The 19,825-nt window shown below is 42.6% G+C and overlaps 1 protein-coding gene across 1 annotated transcript in view; it reads left to right on the forward strand.

Annotated features, from left to right (window-relative positions):
- The window catches only part of hepacamb (hepatic and glial cell adhesion molecule b), a 361,487-nt gene that overhangs the window by 41,746 nt on the left and 299,916 nt on the right, over positions 1 to 19,825 (forward strand). The window contains exons 2-3 of the mRNA XM_048615454.1: positions 13,993 to 14,334; positions 18,448 to 18,729. Coding sequence (XP_048471411.1) covers positions 13,993 to 14,334; positions 18,448 to 18,729 — 624 coding nt within the window. The remainder of the gene's footprint in view (positions 1 to 13,992; positions 14,335 to 18,447; positions 18,730 to 19,825) is intronic.

The raw sequence follows: 19,825 nt of genomic DNA on the forward strand, positions 1-19,825 counted from the left end.
CAGAACATACGTGGTCGCCTGATATGCTGTGCTCACTTGTATGCTGTCTTCTGTGATAAATTTGCTTTTGGATCTCATCAGATTAAAACTGGTGGATTGTGGGTGCTGATCAGTCACTGTGCAAGAATCTGTCAGATTGAGATCCACCTTGAAAAGCCGACTCCAGAAATCAGATTGAGCTCTTTAGAAATGTAAAATGAATCAGAATCATGGTGAGGGAAGTCAATGTAAGCAAAAGTTTAAAAAAATTGCAGACACTCAAATTCATCAACAAAAAGAAACTATTGGAACACACCATAGATTAGACAAAATAAACAAAGGAGTTAACATGGAGACCATCTGTTGTCTCCACTAAAACAGCCTCAGAGTTTATTTCTCTGTATTTCTGGGTGCTAGTGATTAACCCTCTGTCAAGTATTTGTTCAAACCCTTCTAAATATGAAGATAGGCGCCAAAGATATCAGGATAGTCACCTCTGCTCCATTGTGCATCCTGCTGGCTCGAGGTTACAGTTTGTGCTGGAGGTATTTGCTAACCCTTTCCAAACACTGTTATATAGAAAGGGACACACCCATCATCAGAAGACTCTCCAACATCCCCAATGCCGGTAAAGTCACCTCACATGCAGTGCACAATTTTTGTGACACTTTTCTCAATCTTGTCTTGGTCGCTAAGTGTCAGAAATGTTTATGCATTTCTGAAGAGAGAAAATGCTGTGACAGCTAATTCCAAAAGGATTCTATACAAGACTGAAAAGTGTCATTTATTAAATGTTCTTATTACTTAAAATGGTTCAAGAACTAATTGTTTTTAAAGACTCGTCCTGAGTTCAATGAGGGTTAAATACTTGCAAGGCTTCTCCGTGAGTCAACAGCTGCTTGTAAATCTCCAAGTTGGAAGATATCAATGGAGAATGGTTTTTTATTCCCTCTTCTTTTTAACTGATACCACAATTCTATACAAGACTAGAGCTACTGCCTGAGATGTGGTGGATCTGTCCCGAACCTCTGTTTCAGAGTTCTGTAGGGAGCTGTAGCAGTGGGGTCACTCAGTATACTTAGGAAAGATGAACAAAGGTTGTTCCCCCTTGTGGGAGAGTCTCAGACCAGATGGCATTATCTCAGAGTTAGGGGTCGCAAATTTAGGACAGATATGAGGAGGAATTTCTTTGTGAATTTGTGGAATTCTCTATACTGCTGAGGTTAGGTTATTAAGCATATTCAAGACTGAGATAGATGTTTAGTTGGTAATAGAATCAAAAGTTATGGGAAAAAGGCAGGAAGGTAGTGCTGAGGATTATCAAACCAGATATGATCTCAGTGAATGATGGAGCTGAATCATTGGGCTGTATGGCTTACTTCTCATTCTATGTCATATTTTTAATGGTCTTTAAACCAGATGATCCTGACAGTAAGAATTTGCACTTGATAAGGCCAGGTAAATTATATGGGGCGAATGCTAGCCTCCATTCGTTGTTTAAAAAAAAGGAGGCGAGTAAACTGGCAGTGGTGTGCAGTAGGGAATTTAAATGGTACACCTTAAATTTAAGTGGTACCTGTTTCCAGCCCAATGTCTGCTTGATCTTATTGTCTGGCTGATTTGTAGGGATATGGGGATACCTTTGTTGAACAGGAGAATGCTTAATAATCAACTTGGATGTCCTTTGCTAAATAAGCCTTGGTTTGCAATTTTTTGGTATAAAAGAGTGGAATCTGAGGCACAAGTACTCTGGCTGGTTTCCATCAGGTGGTTTACCCTGCAGTGTTTAAAGGGAATGTGGTTACCCTCAGGAAAAGGCCCCAAACTTTGTTCTTTTATTTTTGTGGGGCCCAGGATAAGGAGGAGCACTCCTCCTGCTTCCACAAAACTATTCTGTTCCATCACTGTCCCACCACACCCCACTGAAACACGCCACAGTGGGGTTTCCATCTGGCACCCACAGCTCACCAGCAACAGTCAGATCCAGACCAGCATCTGAAAAGGATGTGGCACCAGGCTGAAGTGAATGCAACACCCATTCTGCCAACCTCTTGCCTATACCTCATGCCCCCACCTGCGGCGCAGGCTTGGAGGGCCGAAAGGCCTGTTCCTGTGCTGTAATTTTCTTTGTTCTTTGTTCTTTGTTCTATTTTAGGGCTGATGCAAGATTATTCCCATGAGAGCAAATTATTGTGCAGGCATCTTCGGCCACATTGTGGAATCAAGGAACTGGAGGCTTAGGAACACAGTTAATTAGGCTGAAATAAATTAGACAGCAATTAAAATGTGTCCAAGTATTTGAAAAAGACATATAATTGCATTTTAGGAGATTTTTGTGTCATTGAAGGGGTTTAAGATCAAAAGAATTGTGTGTTATGTAGCACATGATTTTTCTGATTTGCACTCTGGTGATTCTATAACTTGTAACATTATTGTTGTTTAATCTGTTTTGGTGCTAAGGTTATGGCATGGAACACAGTGGGTGAATGGTGTTTTCACAGGCATGGAATGTTTGCTTTTTTTACACTGCTACAAGAAGGGATTGTGTCTTCAAGAGAAAGGGGCATGTAATTAATGGGAAACCTACAGCCACTAACTGTGCAACATCAACATGGAGCTACTCCCTATGCTATGCAGTCCGTACAGAACAGCATTGTCAAAGGCCTGCAGTTAGTGTGTGGAGCATTCCAACCCCTGGACGTATTGTCTGGGAGCGAGTGTGTGCACCGAGCTGCCTGCAGCACTTTCTACACTGGAAAAACATTGATTTTCACAGGACTACTGTTTAACCAGAGCCAAGGATAGGAAATGAACCCAGAGAAAGAAATCAGGCACTTTGTTTGGAGCTACTTGGCAGTCTCTTCAAACTCGCAAACCTTTGCCTTCACTGGGTGACCACACACTTCATCTTGTTCCCTTTAGCTCATTTTTATTATTGCCTGCTATTCAGGCAATCCATTTCCTAATATTCATTTGTCCATTTAGTCCCAGCCCATTTCTTAAGCTTAGTAAGAACAACCTCCTGTAGAAAAGATTTATAAGTATTTGTCCAACATCCTTTGCTGAATAGACCCATCCTTCCCACATTGTACTGAGGAGCCTTCTATCGCTAGAAAATGAGCCCGTACTGAAACGTGCATGTGTGCTGTCGAAAATAGTGGCCCTTATTGAATTCTAATTGTCGGATTTCTGTCCATCTCCAGCCTTACCCCTTGCCCCACCTGAGACATCAACCACTTTGGCCAACACTCTTTGAAACTCCACTCCAATTAATCCTCTTGACCACCTAACTTTAAAAATTATATCAAGATTTTGATCAAGCTTTCAGTTTCCCTTCCTCATCCTTAGTTGCCCTTGGTGAGTCACTGGAGTTACAAATGGTATACACTGCTGCCATTGTGCTTCAGTGTTGAAGGAAGTGGATGTTGAATCTGTGGATGTGGTGCCAATCAAGTGGTCTTCTTTGACCTGGATATTGTCAAGCTTCTCGAGTGTTGTTGGAGCTGCACTCATCCAGGCAACTGGGGAGTATTCCATCACACTTCTGACTTGTGTCTTTGTAAGTGGTGGACAGGCTTTGGCGAGTCAGGAGATGAGTTACTTGCAACAGAATTCCTAGCCTCTGACCTGCTCTTGTAGCCACTGTATTTATATGGTGAGTCCAATTGAGTTTCTGGTTGTTGATAGTTGAGGATTCAGTGATGGTTACACCATTGAATGTCAAGGGATGGTGGCTAAATTGTCTGTTATTGGAGATGGCCATTCCCTAGCATTTGTGTGATGTGAATGTTACGTCTTACTTGTCAGCTCAAGTCTGGATATTGTCCAGGTTTTATTGCATTTGAACATGAACTGTTCTGTATCTGTGGTGTCGTGAATGGTGTTGAACATTGTGCAATTATTGACAAACATCTCCATTCCAAGCTTATGATGAAGGGGAGGTCATTGATAAAGCAGCTGAAGATGGTTGAGCCTAGGACATACCCTGATGAACTCCTGCAGAGATGTCCTGCAGCTGAGATGACTGACCCCCAACAACCACAACCTCTTCCATTGTGTTTGGTATAACACCAAACAGTGGAGTGCTATTCCCCTGATTCCCATTGATTCCAGTTTTGCCAGGGCTCCTTGATGTCACACTCGGTCGAATGCAGCCTTGATATCAAGGGCAGTCACTCTCACCTTACCTCTAGAATTCATCTCTTTTGTTCGTGTTTGAGGAGGTCAGGAGCTGAGTGGCCTTGGCGGAACACAAACTAAGATTCAGTGAGCAGGTTATTCCTTTGCAAATGCTACTTTATAGCACCATTGACAATCCCTTCCATACTTTTGTAATGAATCTAAGAGTAGACTGAGGGGTGGTAATTGGTTGGGTTGGATTTGTCCTGTTTTTTGTGTACAGGACATACCTGGGCAATACTCCACACTGTCAGATAGATGCCAATGTTGTATTTTAATTGGAACAGCTAGACCAGGGACATAGCAAGTTCTGGAGCTCAAGTCTTCAGTGCCATTGTCGGAATGTTGTCAGGGCCCATAGTTTTTGCAGTTATCCATACTCTGAGTGGTTCCTTGATTTTACATAGAGTGAATTGAAGTGTTTGAAGACTGACATTTCACTGCTCTTGGCCTCAGATGGGCTTCCACTCAGAACTTCTGACTGAGACAGATACAAATCCTTCAGCCCTGCCTTCTGCATTGAGATGTTGGCCTCTCCAAAGTTGAGCATCCATCTCCTATTGGTTATTTACTTGTCCATCATCTCTCTCGACTAGTTGTGACAGGACTGCAGAGCTTAGATCAGACACATTGGTTGTTGGTTCACTTAACATGTTGCATGCTGCTTCCACTATTCACTCCCTCCCACATGAACACACATTGTACTCCCTCCCACACACATTCTAACTCCTACACACACACACACACACACACACACACACAAACACACACAGTGTAATGTCCTTCAGGGGCTCAGAGCCTGTGCATGGAAGAGACAATCTCATTGCCTGGAGCTGTTTCCTGCCTCTTCCCCTAACCTGCTCACCAACATAGGTGACTTGCCCTGATTTACTTGCCTACAGGAGCCTTGTGCCCTCACCTGCCCAGGTTCATAGAAACATAAAAAATAGGCACAGGAGTAGGCCATTTGGGTATCTGAGCATACTCCGCCATTCAACATGATCATATCTGATCATCCAACTCAGTGCCCTGTTCTAGCTTTCTCCCCATACCTTTTGATCTTTTTGGCCCTAAAAACTGCCCCAATAGCTTGTCTTTTTGCACTCTCCATGTCAGCAGCAGACTTGTCACTGCTCATAGTGTTCACACTTCAAGTTGAATTAAGTTAAGGATATTGGCACAGCTTGCTGCTCTTCCACACAGAAAGCTTTTCTCTTCCATGTTTGCTGCTGATAAACTCCATCAAGAGCTGGAGAGGCCTTCTTGGCGGGTCACATTTTGGCCTGTGGCCTGTGTTTGATGAAGAAGGGTATGAAGATGTTCACACGAAACATAAACATCAACACAGTACATCTGAGCTGAATGTGTTTTTTCTCTGTATAGATTCAATGCAATTCCACATCAGGTTTGACCCTGTCGCTGAGATGTTGTAACTCACTAAGGCCATTTTTATAGCACTTTCCAAACTTGTGACATTTACCAATTAGATGGACAGGGGCTGCAAATGCATGGGAACACCACCACCGTCATCCAAACATGAAGCTAAATCACCACTACAACACTGTTACTGTGTCTAAATCATGGATTCCCTCCCTCACTGTACTGTTGGTGCCTCCACACCCCAAGGATTGCACTGGTTCAAGAAGGCAGCTCACCAGCACCTTCCCTAGGGTAATAAGGGATGGGCAATAAATGCCGTTCTACTAAGCAGCGCACCCAAAGAATTTTGAAATTTTCAATTGTTTGATTTTATTCTGACATCAAGCCTTTGTTTGAATTTAGTCTGCCTTTGCCTGTTTCAGTCTAGGAGTTGAATCTCAAAAATCTTTGCACTGATTTTCTGTTTTTATTGCATGTGGCCATTGCACCATCCAGAATGGTTTCCCATGCCCAGCCAGTGTAAAGCTGGGTGAATTCACAGAGTGATGACTCTTAGTTTGCCAGTTATCGTTGGATACAATCAGCCCCCGATGCCAAGAAGCACAGCTGCCAGCCAGTTCTTTTCAGTTTATTTAACTTGATTACGCGTTTGGAGAAACTTCCTGTGAGGGAGGCTAATTTACTCATTGTTTCATGGTGACCCTGCGTATATGTGTGTTTGCAAACCATAGCACGTTAACACAATGCCGCCCTGTCGCTGCAAATGACGGTGGCTGAGAGGATTATATCAGAATGAAGTAGATTTACAGCAGAGGCCCAACTAATGTACACTGGTATTCAGTTCCACAGGAGCCTCATTGTATCCCTTACCAGCTAACTCTCCCAGCATGCCATTCTGCTCCTTCCTCCCTGATGTACTTATCTATCTTACAGTTAAGGTAGGCTATTGACCCCAAAAACTCCTATGTTGTGGTGAGTGTCACATTCTAAACATTCATTGTGTAAAGGGATTTCTCCCTCAAATTCATAATTATCGGTGACTCTTATATTTATGACCCTCGTTTTGTTCTTCCCCACAAGTGGACACATCCTCTCTTACCAAAACCCTTCATAACTTTAAAGACCTCAGCAGTTCCCTTAACCTGTGTAATCTTTCCCGACCTCTCACATATAAAATTCTACCAGGGCTGGACAGACTAGATGCAGGGAAGATGTTTTCCCCAGTTGGGGAAATCTAGAAGCAGCGGCTCAGGACACAGGGGAGACCATTTTGGACTGAGATGAGGAAACAAATCTTCACTCAAAGGTTAGTGAACCTGTAGAATTTTTGATCAAAGAAGACTGTGAGGCCAAGTCACTGGATATATTCAAGGAAGAGGTTGGTTAACCTATAGATTTTTAAGGCATCAAAGGGTATGGGAAAAAGTGGAATTCGGAATTGAGATAAAGGATCAGCCATGATCATATTGAATGGTGGAGCAGGCTGAAAGGGCTGAATGGCTTACTCCTGCTCCTAGTTTATTTGCTTCTATTTTCCTACTTGTGGCATCATCCTTGCAATTGTTTTTCTACACTTTTTCCAGTCCCAAAAAGAAAAAAAACTGTAAACTCATAAACAGTCTAACTTGTCTTGTATACTTCAAAATTTAGCTCCAGGACATTCACTTCCAATTAAACCTGATTGTGGAAGGTTCTAGAGATGTCTTGCTCAAATCTTTCCTGTACATTGTGTATGTAGTTAATATTAGATAAATGAGAGATTCACTAACAGGGTTGCAGGATAGTCCTTCTGAAACACCCAAATACCAAAGCCTCCATCCTGATGTTACAATGGGAGCAGTTAAAGTCAGCGTGTTTATCTCCAGGTTGACCAATGACAATTTAGAGAGTCATAAAGTCATACAGACCCTTTGGTCCAGCCAGTCATGTCGTCCACAATCCCAAACTAAACTAGTCCCACTTGTTTATACTTGGCCCACAAACTTCCAAATGTTTCTTATTCAGGTACTTCTCTAAATGTCTTTTAAACGTTGTAACTGTACCCACATTCACCACTTCCTCTCGAAGTTCATTCCACATATTAACTACTCTGTGTGTAAAAGTATTGCCCCTCGTAGCTTTTTTAAATCTTTCTCCTCTCACCTTAAAAGTATGCCCTTAAAAATTTGATGGAGTTAATTTTCATGTTCACCATTTGTTATCTGCTGGAATGTATTCATTCAATTTTGCAACAATAAGGATGAAAATCAGGGGCATTCTATACTTGGTGGGCCATCTGCTCAACCAGATAGCAGTCTGAGTGATGAATGTGGACATCAACACTGGATAAATGAGAAAAAAAAACTCTTATGAGTGAAAGTACCAAATATGTCACATTATTCAATCAAAGTACAGGAGTTCTATTCTTAATGATGAGTGCCTAACAGGTCCATAATGTACGTACCTATTCGGGTTAATAAAACAGCATTATCTTTTTCAACAAATATACTTTGAATTCCTCCTTTTCCAGAGGCAGGAAGTGTCCTTCTCATGCTGTTTACTCTTGAGTTAAACAGTTATTGTACCTGTGGTTAAGTATAGGAATTTTAAAGGATTCACACTATGTCCTGAACACATTTCTAAAGAATAAATATCACATGCCAAACCAGATAGAGAATGACTCATTGTGTTCCCAGAGGACAACTTGGAATTTCCTGTGGGCTTCCTCAGCAATGGAAACTTAGTCACCTCTAAGTTTCAGTGTTAGGTGTGAGATTCACAGTGATCGGGGTGCAACTGCAACAGCGTGATATTACAGAAGCTTTGCAACTTTTATGGCATTGCCAAAAGCCTCACCATCCAGACGGTAATGGATAGTCTGAACAATTCAACTATGTGCTGTATGATTGTATGTGCACCTTGCCTCTGACAGTAAATAAAAGTGTCCCGAGTTCCTTACAGAGACAGGTAATGTTCATAATTGCACCTTGCACTCATCCGTGGGCTATTCTTCACACTCTCACCTCTTCGGGTCAGGTGCACTCCTTCCTGTGGACGCAGCACGCCTGATGGAGATGATTGGGTCAGTGAGTGGATAGCTGACCATTAGATGAGGCTAGGCCAGGCAATTTGAGATGGCATCCAAGAGGCCTGCTGCAGCAATGAGTTTCACCTACTCACCACCCTCTGGCTGAAGAAATTCCTCCTCATCTCGGTACTAAAGGGTCATGCCTTCATTCTGAGGCTGTGCCCTGGGGTTTTAGTCTTACCTATTAGTAGAAACATCTTCACCACATCCACTGTATCCAGGCCTCTCAGTGTTTTGTAAGTTTCAATAAGATCCTCCCTCATCCTTCTAAACTCCACTGAGTACAGACCCAGAGTATTCAACCGCTCTTCATATGACCCCCAAGATCATGCTTGTAAACTTCCTCTGGATGCCCTCAAACACCAGCATATCCTTCCTTAGATGTGAGGCCCAAAACTGCTCACAATATTCCAAATACAGTCTGACCAGAGCCTTACACACTCCCAGCAGCACATCTCTGCTCCTGTATTCTAGCTGTCTCGAAATGAATGCAAACATTGCATTCGCCTTCCTTACTGACAACAGAACTTGTATGTTAATTTTAAAAGAATCCTGAACTAGGACTCCTAATCCCCTTTGTGCTTCAAATTTCCAAAGTCTTTCCCCATTTAGAAAATAGTCTATGCCTCTATTCTTCCTACCAAAGTGCATAACCTCACACTTTTCCACTTTGTATTCCATCAATTCTTTGTCTATTCCCGGAGCCTGTCCAAATCCTTCTCGGAGTGAGAGACCTGCAATAGCCCAGGGACTGGAGGCTGCAAGCACCATTGAAGGAATTGCATGAAGGAAAGGCCAATGTGCAGCCCAAAGCTGTCCCTTACAGGGCTCGCCCCTCTGTTCCATGGCTCGCTCCAGACTTGACCATTTAATATTTTTGACTTAAATGAAACCGTGCTCTCTAACAGTGCCTCAACTTTGAAGCAGCTTTGTATAATTTTTGAGTTGTTTAAGTAGCAGCCACTTTACCTGGTACAGCTGACAAAGCTTTAGGTTTGCTGGCATCTTCCACAGGAATAACAAGCCCAGAGAGAACCAGTGAGGAGGTCACCTCTGGGAATATATCTGTCTTTCTGGCTCTCAGCAAATTTTCGGCTCACAATCCCCATAGAGCTGCTGAATCAAATCCACCCAATATGTGAGCTTTTCAATTGTTTGTTGGTAATGTCAATATTCCATTATTTAGGAATTAATTAATGAACATATGCAGTCATTTGTTCTCAGACCAGATGTGCAAACAAGCTCCATTGTGAATTGAAGTACAAAACTGACAAATCTGCATGGCCGATTATCCCAGCTACAAACAGCAATGTGACCCTGATAATGTGTTGTGTTTCCAGCTTGACTCAGTTGGAAGAAAGTGTCTCAATAACAAAGTGTATACTATATACATTCCCACAGTGGGAAACACACAATAATTGAAAGACTGTACTAGCGTTGAGTTTATTCCATTGTTTTGTTTCCAGTGAGTTGGATGTTTGAAAATGGCCACATTAATCGCTTATGGGCTGACCTCCTGGTGTTTTACACTATGATAGCACAGTAAAGTAGTTTGTTCTATATCAGTAATTCTGTGAATCATTTATTTGGGGAAGTCTTATATTGCAGTTTCTGTAGTGACCCTGTCTCTGAGTCAGAAGGTCAGAGTTTGTGTCCTGCCCTGGGATTTTATGCTGAGCATTAACCTGCAACTCCTTTCAACATGCTCACAGCATGCTGTAAGGGCATGGGAGTTTCCTGATCAGTGAAATCTGCAGCATAACAGCCTCCCCATGGTAAAAGACTCCATGTGTAGGTTCTTGCCATAGGCTGCACTCTGATAAGTGTCACCCTAATTTCATTGGAGGACCGGAAAATTCCTTTAGTAACACTCATTAGCAGTTCAGGTAGAGCAAAAAAAATGTTATGATATTTTCCAACTTCTGGTTTGCCAATTAATATCATGGCCACCCTACAGGCCCAGCGGGATTAAGTTTAATGTTAGATCCAGGCAACAGTGGGCTAGTACAGCATCTACTCAACAATGCTGAAAATTGCCCAAGTATGCCCTGCACACAAAAAGCAGGACAAATCCAACCCGGCCAATTACCGCCCCATCAGTCTACTCTCAATCATCGGTAAAGTGATGGAACGTGTCATTAACAGTGCTATCAAGCAGCACCTGCTCAGCAATAACCTGCTCAGTGACAACCAGTTTGGGTTCTGCCAGGGCCACTCAGCTCCTGACCTCATTACAGCCTTGGTTCAAACATGGATAAAAGAGTTGAGTTCCAGACGTGAGGTGAGACTAGCTGCCCTTGACGTCAAGGCCACATTTGAACAAGTGTGGCATCAAGGAGCCCTCGCAAAACTGGAAACTATGAGTATCAGGGGGCAAAATCTCTGCTGGTTGGAACCATACCTGCCACACTGGAGGATAGTGTGATTTTTGAAGGTCAGTCATTGCAGCCTCAGGACATCTCTGCAGGAGTTCCTCAGAGTAGTCTAGGCCCAACCATCTTCAGCTGCTTCATCAATGACCTTCTCTCCATCATAAGGTCAGAAGTGGGGATGTTCGCCTACAAATGCATAATGTTCAGCACCATTCGTGACTCCTCAGATACACAAGCAGTCCAAATGCAACACGGACCTGGACAGTATCCAGGTTTGGGCAGACAAGTTGCAAATAATAACCATGCCGCACAAATGCCGGGCAGTGACCATCTCCGATAAGAGAGAATCTAGCCGTCACCCCTTGACATTCAATGGCATGACCTCACTGAATCCACCAATATCAATATTCTGGGAGTTACCATTGACCAGAAACTGAACTTGACTAGCCACATAACTACAGTGGCTATAGTAATGTTTGTGGAAATCATCATCAAGACTAATGCATTAGAAAATGGCTCAGCTGTGGCACTGCATTCATTCAAAGGATGATTCACTCTTTCACAGAATTTAGAGATTGTGTGCCCATGGATATGTGCCTCTGTTGTCTCTTTTGTTTTCCATTTACGTGAATAGGATAGGCACAGACTGGGTCAGGGACTACAATCATGGGCCCTGGCCATGTTCATGGCCTGGATCCCCAGCCTTGCCCCCGGCCCAAGTGCAGCAGCCCCAGCTTAGATCCAAACACTGAAGACCCCACCCCAGCCCAAACACAGTTGTCTCAGCCCACCGACCTGAGTACAGCAGTCATTAGGCCTGATATACTGCCCTGTCCACAGCTTTAAACACAGGCACAAAAGAAAAGAATCATATTCAAGCTTGGTGATGATAACAAATTGTATGTACTGTAAACTGTGAGGAAGGTTGCAAGGAGATGCACGCAAGTGAGTGGAGTGGGCAATTCGATGGCAGGTCTATTTGTATATTTATGTAGCTTAGACAGCTGGTAAGCTCAGATGGCTCGATGGATAGTGTATAGTTCAGAATGCCACCAGCAGCACAGGTTCACTTCCTGTTCTGACTGAAGTAAACTTAAGACCTTCTGAAGATGGGTCACTTGACCCAAAGTGTTAACTCTAATGAATCTCCACAGAGGCTGTAAGACCTGCTGAGCTTTTCCAGCATTTTATGTTTTCATTTCTGATCACAGCATCTGCATTTCTATCGCGGTCTTTATTAAGACTTTCGTCCTTGCTTGCCTGTGCTTGATGTGAAGAGACGTCCCTCAAACTTTATAACCAATTGTCTCTCCCTAATAGAGAATAATGCCTACAGTCTCTCATGGACAATTAGCTGCCTACTTACATAGGACATGAGGAAACATGCTCATCCCCATTCATTGGCTGATTGCATTGCTGTACACTGACAATAATTGCAAAGAATAAATGGGATCCTGGGTTTTATAGATTGAAGCATTTAAAATAAAAAAAGCCCTCTCCAAGTTTATCTACTCCAGGAGAATCAGCTCCTACTACCTTAAACCTATTTTCATGAAACTGCTGAGCAGCCAGCTTCCACTCTTAGTCCCTGTATTTGCTGCTCTTGTTGTCAATTCTTTCTCTTCAAATTCTGTCCATCATTATCTCTAAGCTCGTAGGTGCGTGGCCACACCCTAATTGACAACGTGCAGCACAGGAGCCATGTAAACTGAAGTTCCTTTAGCATATGCACACATGCAGTTGCACAGGAATTTTACAAAGTTCCAGCATTGCAGTAAAAGGGTCACATAGACAACAGTGGATAAAACGTGGAGATGGCTGTCATTTCCCTTTAAATCTGCACTCTTCTTCAAAACAAAAACAAACTCGCAAACTACTGGTGGCATAGAAGCTCAGAGGTTAGCACTGCTGCCTCACAGTGCCAGGGACCTGGATTTGATTCGACCCTCGGGTGACTGTCTTTGTGGAATTTGCACGTTCTCCCTGTGTCTGCGTGGGTTTCCTCCCCTAGTCCAAAGATGTGCCAGTTAGGTGAACTGGTCTTGCTAAATTGCTCATAGTGTCCAGGGATGTGCAGTCTAGGTGGGTTAACCACGGGGAATGCAGGGTTACATGGATGGGGTGGATCTGGGTGGGATGCTTATTTGATCATAGATCTTAGAATCCCTACAGTGTGGAAACAGACCCTTCGACCCAACAAGTCCACACTGAATATCAGAACATCCCACCCAGACCTGTCCCCCAGTAACCCACCTAATCTACACATCCCCGACCACTACGGACAATTTAGCATGGCCAATCCACCTAGCCTGCACATCTTTGGACTGTGGGAGGAAACCGGAGCACCTGGAGGAAACCCACGCAGACATGAGGAGAATGTGCAAACTCCACACAGACAGTTACCCTAGGCTGGAACTGAACCTGGGTCCCTGGCACTGTGAGGCAGTAGTGCTAACCACTGAGCTACCGTGTGTGGTGTGGACTTGATGGGCTGAATGGCCTACTTCCTCATTGTAGGGATTCTACACTGCTTCTTTCCCAACATTTTTCAACATCTTGTTGCTTCACTGCTGAAGGTGTTGAGATATTAATCTCTGATCCTGCCTGGCCTCTGTTGGGTAATGGCAAAGATTTGTGTTCCTGTTTGAAGAAGAACAAGAGTGTCCTCCTCATATTCCATCCCAATATTAATCTGTTTATAAACCACACTGAAACCCATGATCTGGTCAATGACCACGTTGCTGTTTGAAGCAGCTTGCAGTGCACAAACAGTTGTGATGTTCCTGATATTAGGTTAGCAACTACCCCTGAAAAAGTACTTCCTGGAATCTGAAGGGGTTTGAGGTTGTGAAAGGTGTGATATAAAAGCAATAACTTTCTTCTTCTTCAAGTTTGTATCTGTCTCAAAACTGGATAGCAACAATTAATAGGCAAGGTAACAATAATCCAATTCAGCTTCTGATTTTCTTCTGAATATACTCCTTTCTGATGGCTTATATATTCTTGCTGTTCCAGTGTCAGTACAGGGAGTGAATATAACAGCAGAAGAGCTCACTACGCACGGCATTGTGGGTGGATCCATCTTACTTTCTATACATTACACAACTAGCAGCTCAGAGACTCCAGTCATCCAGTGGCAGTTGAAGAGGGACAAGCCCATCCCTTTGATCCAGTCCTTTGGCACACGCATCCTGGGCAAGCTACGGCCAGAATACAAGGATCGGATTATGATCTTCCGCAACGGATCCCTGTGGATCCACAACTTGCAGCCAACCGATGAGGGAATGTATGAAGTCGAGATCGCAATCACAGATGATGCCTCCACTGCAGTGAAGACACTCAATTTAACTGTTGATGGTAAGTAACACACTGTCAGTGTAATCATGTTCTGACTTATGCTGAGTTATTTACCAATTGCTGTCCTCCCCTTCAAGCTTTCAATTCCACACAAACTATCTACAGCATGGTGGACACAGGTCTCACTTTCAAATAGACATTTTTTATATGTTGAGTTTCACAGAATTGTTCAGCTAAAGGGTAGGGTGTTATCAAAGCTAATTCTGTCCATAGCCAATACGGGGTAATAAAAAAATAGAAATAGGAGGTTATATGGCTGCTCAAGTCTGCTCTGCCATTCAGTAAGATTATGGCTGATGTAATGTGATGTTAACCCCATTTTACTTCTTGTACTCCATAATTCTTTATAGAGTCATGGAGTCATATAACATGGAAACAGACACTTTGATCCAACCAGTCCATGCCGAAATTAAGCTTGTCCCACCTGCCTCCTCCTGGCCCATATTCCTCCAAACCTTTCCTATTCATGCACTCATGTTTGTCTTTTAAATATTGTAACTGTGCCTGCATCTATCCACTTCCTCTGGCAGTTCATTCCACATGCGAACCACCCTCTGTGTAAAATATTTACCCCCATGTCTTTTTAAGACATCTTTCCTCTCACCTTATAAATATGCCCTGTATTCTTGAAAAAATACCCATCCTAGGGAAAACACACCTACCATTAACTCTATCTATACCCCTCATGAATTTATAAACCTCTATATTGTCACCTCTCAACCTCCTACGCCCCAGTGAAAAAGGTCCCAGACCATCCAGCCTATCTTTATAACTCAAACCTTCCATACCCAGCAATATTCTGGTAAAATGTTCTGGCTTGAAGGTTGAACACAGAGGGCGGTGGTGAAGGGTTGCTTTTCAGACTGGAGGCCTGTGACCAGAGGTGTGCCACAAGGATCGGTATGTAGTCTACTGCTTTTTGTCATTTATATAAAGGATTGGATGTGAATATAAGATGTATAGTTAGTAAGTTTGCAGATGTCACCAAAATTGGAGGTGTAGTGGACAGCGAAGAAGGTTACCTTAGAGTACAATGGGATCTTGATCAGATGGGCCAATGGGCTGAGGAGTGGCAGGTGGAGTTTAATATAGATAAATGTGAGGTGCTGCATTTTGGAAAGGCAAATCAGGGCAGCACTTATACACTTAATGGTAAGGTCCTGGGGAGTGTTGCTGAGCAAAAAGACCTGAGAGTGCAGGTTCATAATTCCTTAAAAGTGGAGTTGCAGGTAGATCGGATAGTGAAGAAGGCGCTTGGTATGCTTGCCTTTATTGGTCAGTGCATTGAGTTTAGGAGCTGACAGGTCATATTGTGGCTGTATAGGACATTTCTTAGGCCACTATTGGAATACTGCATGCAATTCTAGCCTCCCTGCTATAGGAAAGATGTTGTGAAACTTGAAAGGGTTCAGAAAAGATATGCAAGGATGTTGCCAGGGTTGAAGGGTTTGAGCTATAGGGAGAGGCTGAATAAACTGGGGCTATTTTCCCTGGAGCGTCAGATGCTGAGGGGTGACATTACAGAGGTTTATAAAATTATGAGGGGCATGGGTAGGGAGAATAGTCAAGGTTTTTCCCTCAGGGTGGGGTGTCCAAAACTAGATGGCATGGGTTTAAGGTGAGAGAAAAGATTTAAAAAGAATGTGAGGGGCAATTTTTTTCATGCAGAGTGTGGTGCGCGTATGGAATGAGCTGCTAGAGGAAGTGGTGGACACTGGTACGATTCCAACATTTGGAAGACATCTGGCCGGGTATATGAATAGGAAGGGTTTAGGGGGATACGGGCCAAATTCTGGCAAATGGGACTAGATTAATTTAGGATACCTGGTCGGCATGGATGAGTTGGACCAAAGGGTCTCTTTCCTTGCTGTATATGCCTATGACTCTATGACTCTAAATCTCTCCTGAATTCAAACTCAGCTTTGAATATATTTCAATGTGCCAATTTTCACTGTCCTTATGGAGAGAGAATCCCAAACTCTATTGACCCTCATAAAAAGGAAACATCTTCTCATTTCCATCTTCGGTGAGAAACCCTTGTTTTTGAATCTATGCTCCTAGTTCTCAGTTTCTCCCTGAGCAGAAACATCCTTTCACATTGTCAATTCCTACAAAATCTTATATACATCCACAAGAATACCACTCACATTTCTAAACTTTAACGAGTATCGGCTCAAGCAGCTGAATCTTTCCTCATAAGAGAATTTCTTCACCCTTTGGTGAATCTTCTTTGAACTTCCTCTAATAGAAAAATATCTTCTCTAAGAACGTCTAATACACACAAGTTGAAAAATAATGTCCAGTTCAAAAACAAGGTGAAATGAATATATACTTTTAAAGTCCTGGGTATCTAAAATATATCAGTCCAAATTATATCATTATCGTGGTGCCCTCACCAGATAAAATGAGCAAAACTACATTCAGTACTCAAGATGAAGTCCCACCAATACCCTATACAGATATAAGACTTCTATACTTTTATATTCTATCCCCTTCATAATAAAGGACAACATTCCATTTAGTTTCTCAATGACATGCTATACCTGCATGCTGACTCTTTCTGATTCCATGTACAAGTACATGTAGATGCTTCTATACCACAGAACTTTGTGGTCCACTGCTATTTAAAATATATTCTGCTTTTCTATTCTTCATACCAAAGTGGACAAGCTTTCCATATTATACTCCATTTGCCATGTTGTCCCACCTTTGTATATCCTTTTCCAAACTCCTTGTATTTTCCTCACAACTTCCTTCCCTACCTATTGTCAGAAAATTTGACCACGATACATTCAATCCCTTCGTCCAGGCCATTTCATTCCAAATATTATGAAATACACTTCTTTAGATAGAAAGGAAGAAAGAAGAATTGATTTGCATTGACGTAGAGGCTAAGATATGGTCTGATTTTCCCATTCCTACCCGGGGTCACAAAAATTTTAATGTAGACTAAGACCAGTCTGGCTTAGATCAATTATCTCAGCTCAGAGTGGAAGTCAAACTTGCCATTCTCTTGTTCACTACAATTCAGTTCACTCTCAGGCAGTGTTGCTCTTGTCATGCTGATTAGAGAACTCTTGTTGTTATTAGTGTTGGTTGACTCATAAGTGAAAGCAAATTAGTTCTGGCTTCTTCTCCTGACTACCAGGCTATGATTCCTTCTTTAAAGTGAAAACACTAGCACAGGAAATGGGATTGGGTTTCTAAGTTCCACTATGCCTGAGATGAAAGGTAGTCAAGAAGCATCAGCAATATATAGTAATGACTAAAAGACCTTAACTTCATCTGCGTCAACAGAAGCGCCAAAAGAAACAGGCAAAATCAAATTGGGTTATTAAATTGTCAAAATGTTTTACCAACTGCTTTTGACAAATGCAGTTGGTAGGTCCCTAAGACTCATGGTTGAGGCAAAGGAAAAATTTACTGTTTCCCCAATTTGTGTTGCAATTATCTGGTTGACCTCAATAAAATCACTGGCAGTGGCCATACCACCATCCCACCACTCCTTCCCAGCCAGAGCATGGTAACTCCATACCTTTCTCATGAATGCCACAGGTTATTGCTGAAGTAGTTAACCCGAGGAATAGTTTCTCTGGCTGGTTTCCCAGTTTCCACCCTTCATTAATTACAGCTCATCCAACTCTGTCGCCTGTATTGCTCTAAATTGTGTTCAACCATCACCCCTGTGCAGTCTGATTTGCATTGACTCCTAATCCACCAGTGCCTTAAATATAAAAAAAATCCTCACTCAAAACCCCCTGTGATTGTTTCCTCCCTGTCTCTGTAACCTCCACCAACTCCAAGTCCTTCAAAAGCTCAAGCTATGTTCATCTTCCTTTTGGTTTTTGCGACTTTAACTGTCTAAATCTGAATTTCTGAAATTCATTCCCTAAAACTCTTCAAACTGTTTCTGCCTCCGAAGACATTGATCATGTTTTTACTCGCTTACCCTAATTCCTCCATCTTTTACTCTACATCATTATGTATCCGACTATGCTTCTGTAAAGTGGTCTTACGAGGATTTACAAACTTAAAAGTTCTCCAACAAGCAAATCTTTGTTGTGTGTTTTATTGCCTTGTACCTTTTGTGAATTTATTCTTTGTTTTATCCAGTCCCTGTGACGAAGCCTGTGGTGGTGCTATCATCCTCTACTGTCCTGGAATTGAGTGAATATGTCACACTGAACTGCTCACATGAAAATGGAACCAAACCGATATATACATGGATGAAAGGAGGGAAGCCCCTAGATGATGATGAAAGATTCTCTTTGTCCAGTGATCAGAAAACTCTGACCATCACACGGGTCCACATAACCGATGATGACCTTTACAGCTGTATGGTGGAGAACCCTATCAGCAGCTCTCGAAGCACACCAGTCAAGCTGACTGTATACAGTAAGTAAATGCAAAGGGCAACGATGGGGGCATGGTAGGAAATAAGGTGGCAAAATAGGATTATTATTACACTGAAGGGAGGTCAATGAACTTTAAAGTGGAAACACTGAGGCAGAATCATATAGGGGCATGAGTGACATGGGCTATGGTGTGAAATGAGGCAGACTCACACCAGAGATCCAGTAAGGCCTTTCTCAAAGTCAGAAACAACTTTTGCATCTTTGAAATAAATGATCTGCAGGCGGGGACAGAGTGTAACATAGCAAAATTCGTAGATGATAGTAAAATAGGTGGGAAAGCAGGCTGTAATGAGAAGATAAAGAGTTTACAGATGGATATTGATAGGCTAGGAGAATGGGCCAGAATCTAGCAGATGGAGTTTAATGTGGATAAATTGGAGGTTGTCCATTTTGGCTGGAAAAATAAAACAGCAAATTATTGTTTAAATGGAAAGCACATTCAAAATGCATCAGTGCAGAGGGATCTGGGCACCTTTATGCATGAATTACAGAAAGTGGGTATGCAGGTGCAGCATAGAATAAGAAAGGCAAATGGAATCCTGGCATTTCTTGCAAAAGGACTGGGTTGTAAAAGTAAATAAGTTTTATAGAATTATATTAGGCATTTGTGAGATGTCACCTGGAATATTGTGTAGAGTTTTGGTCTCCTTACTTGCAGAAGGATGTGCTAGCTCTGGAGGCAGTTCAGAGGAGGTTCACTGGATTGATTCCAGGGATGAAAGGGCTGTCGTACGAGGAGGGGTTGAATAACTTCAGCTTGTACTCGCTGGATTTCAGAAGTATGAGGAGGGATCTGATTGAGGTATATAAGATGCTAAAGGGGATTGATAAGGTGGACATTGAACAGATGTTCCCCCTTGTGGAACAGTCTCAAACAAGAGCTCATAGATATAGAGTGAGAGGAGGTAGGTTCAAAACTCAGCACAGTAGGTCAAAGGGCAGTCTCTGACACCAGTCTAGGGCTCGGAGATGGTTGGTCAGCTGCTCAGGGTGGTCAGAGTCAGTATCCCCTCCTCTTCAAGAGGTGAGGAGCTGAATGTCAGGCAGGCTGACTGCCATTTTGATTCTTTCTGCCC

The sequence above is a fragment of the Rhincodon typus genome, chromosome 32 (assembly GCF_021869965.1).
Source record: "Rhincodon typus isolate 14 chromosome 32, sRhiTyp1.1, whole genome shotgun sequence".
Lineage (NCBI taxonomy): Eukaryota > Metazoa > Chordata > Chondrichthyes > Orectolobiformes > Rhincodontidae > Rhincodon > Rhincodon typus.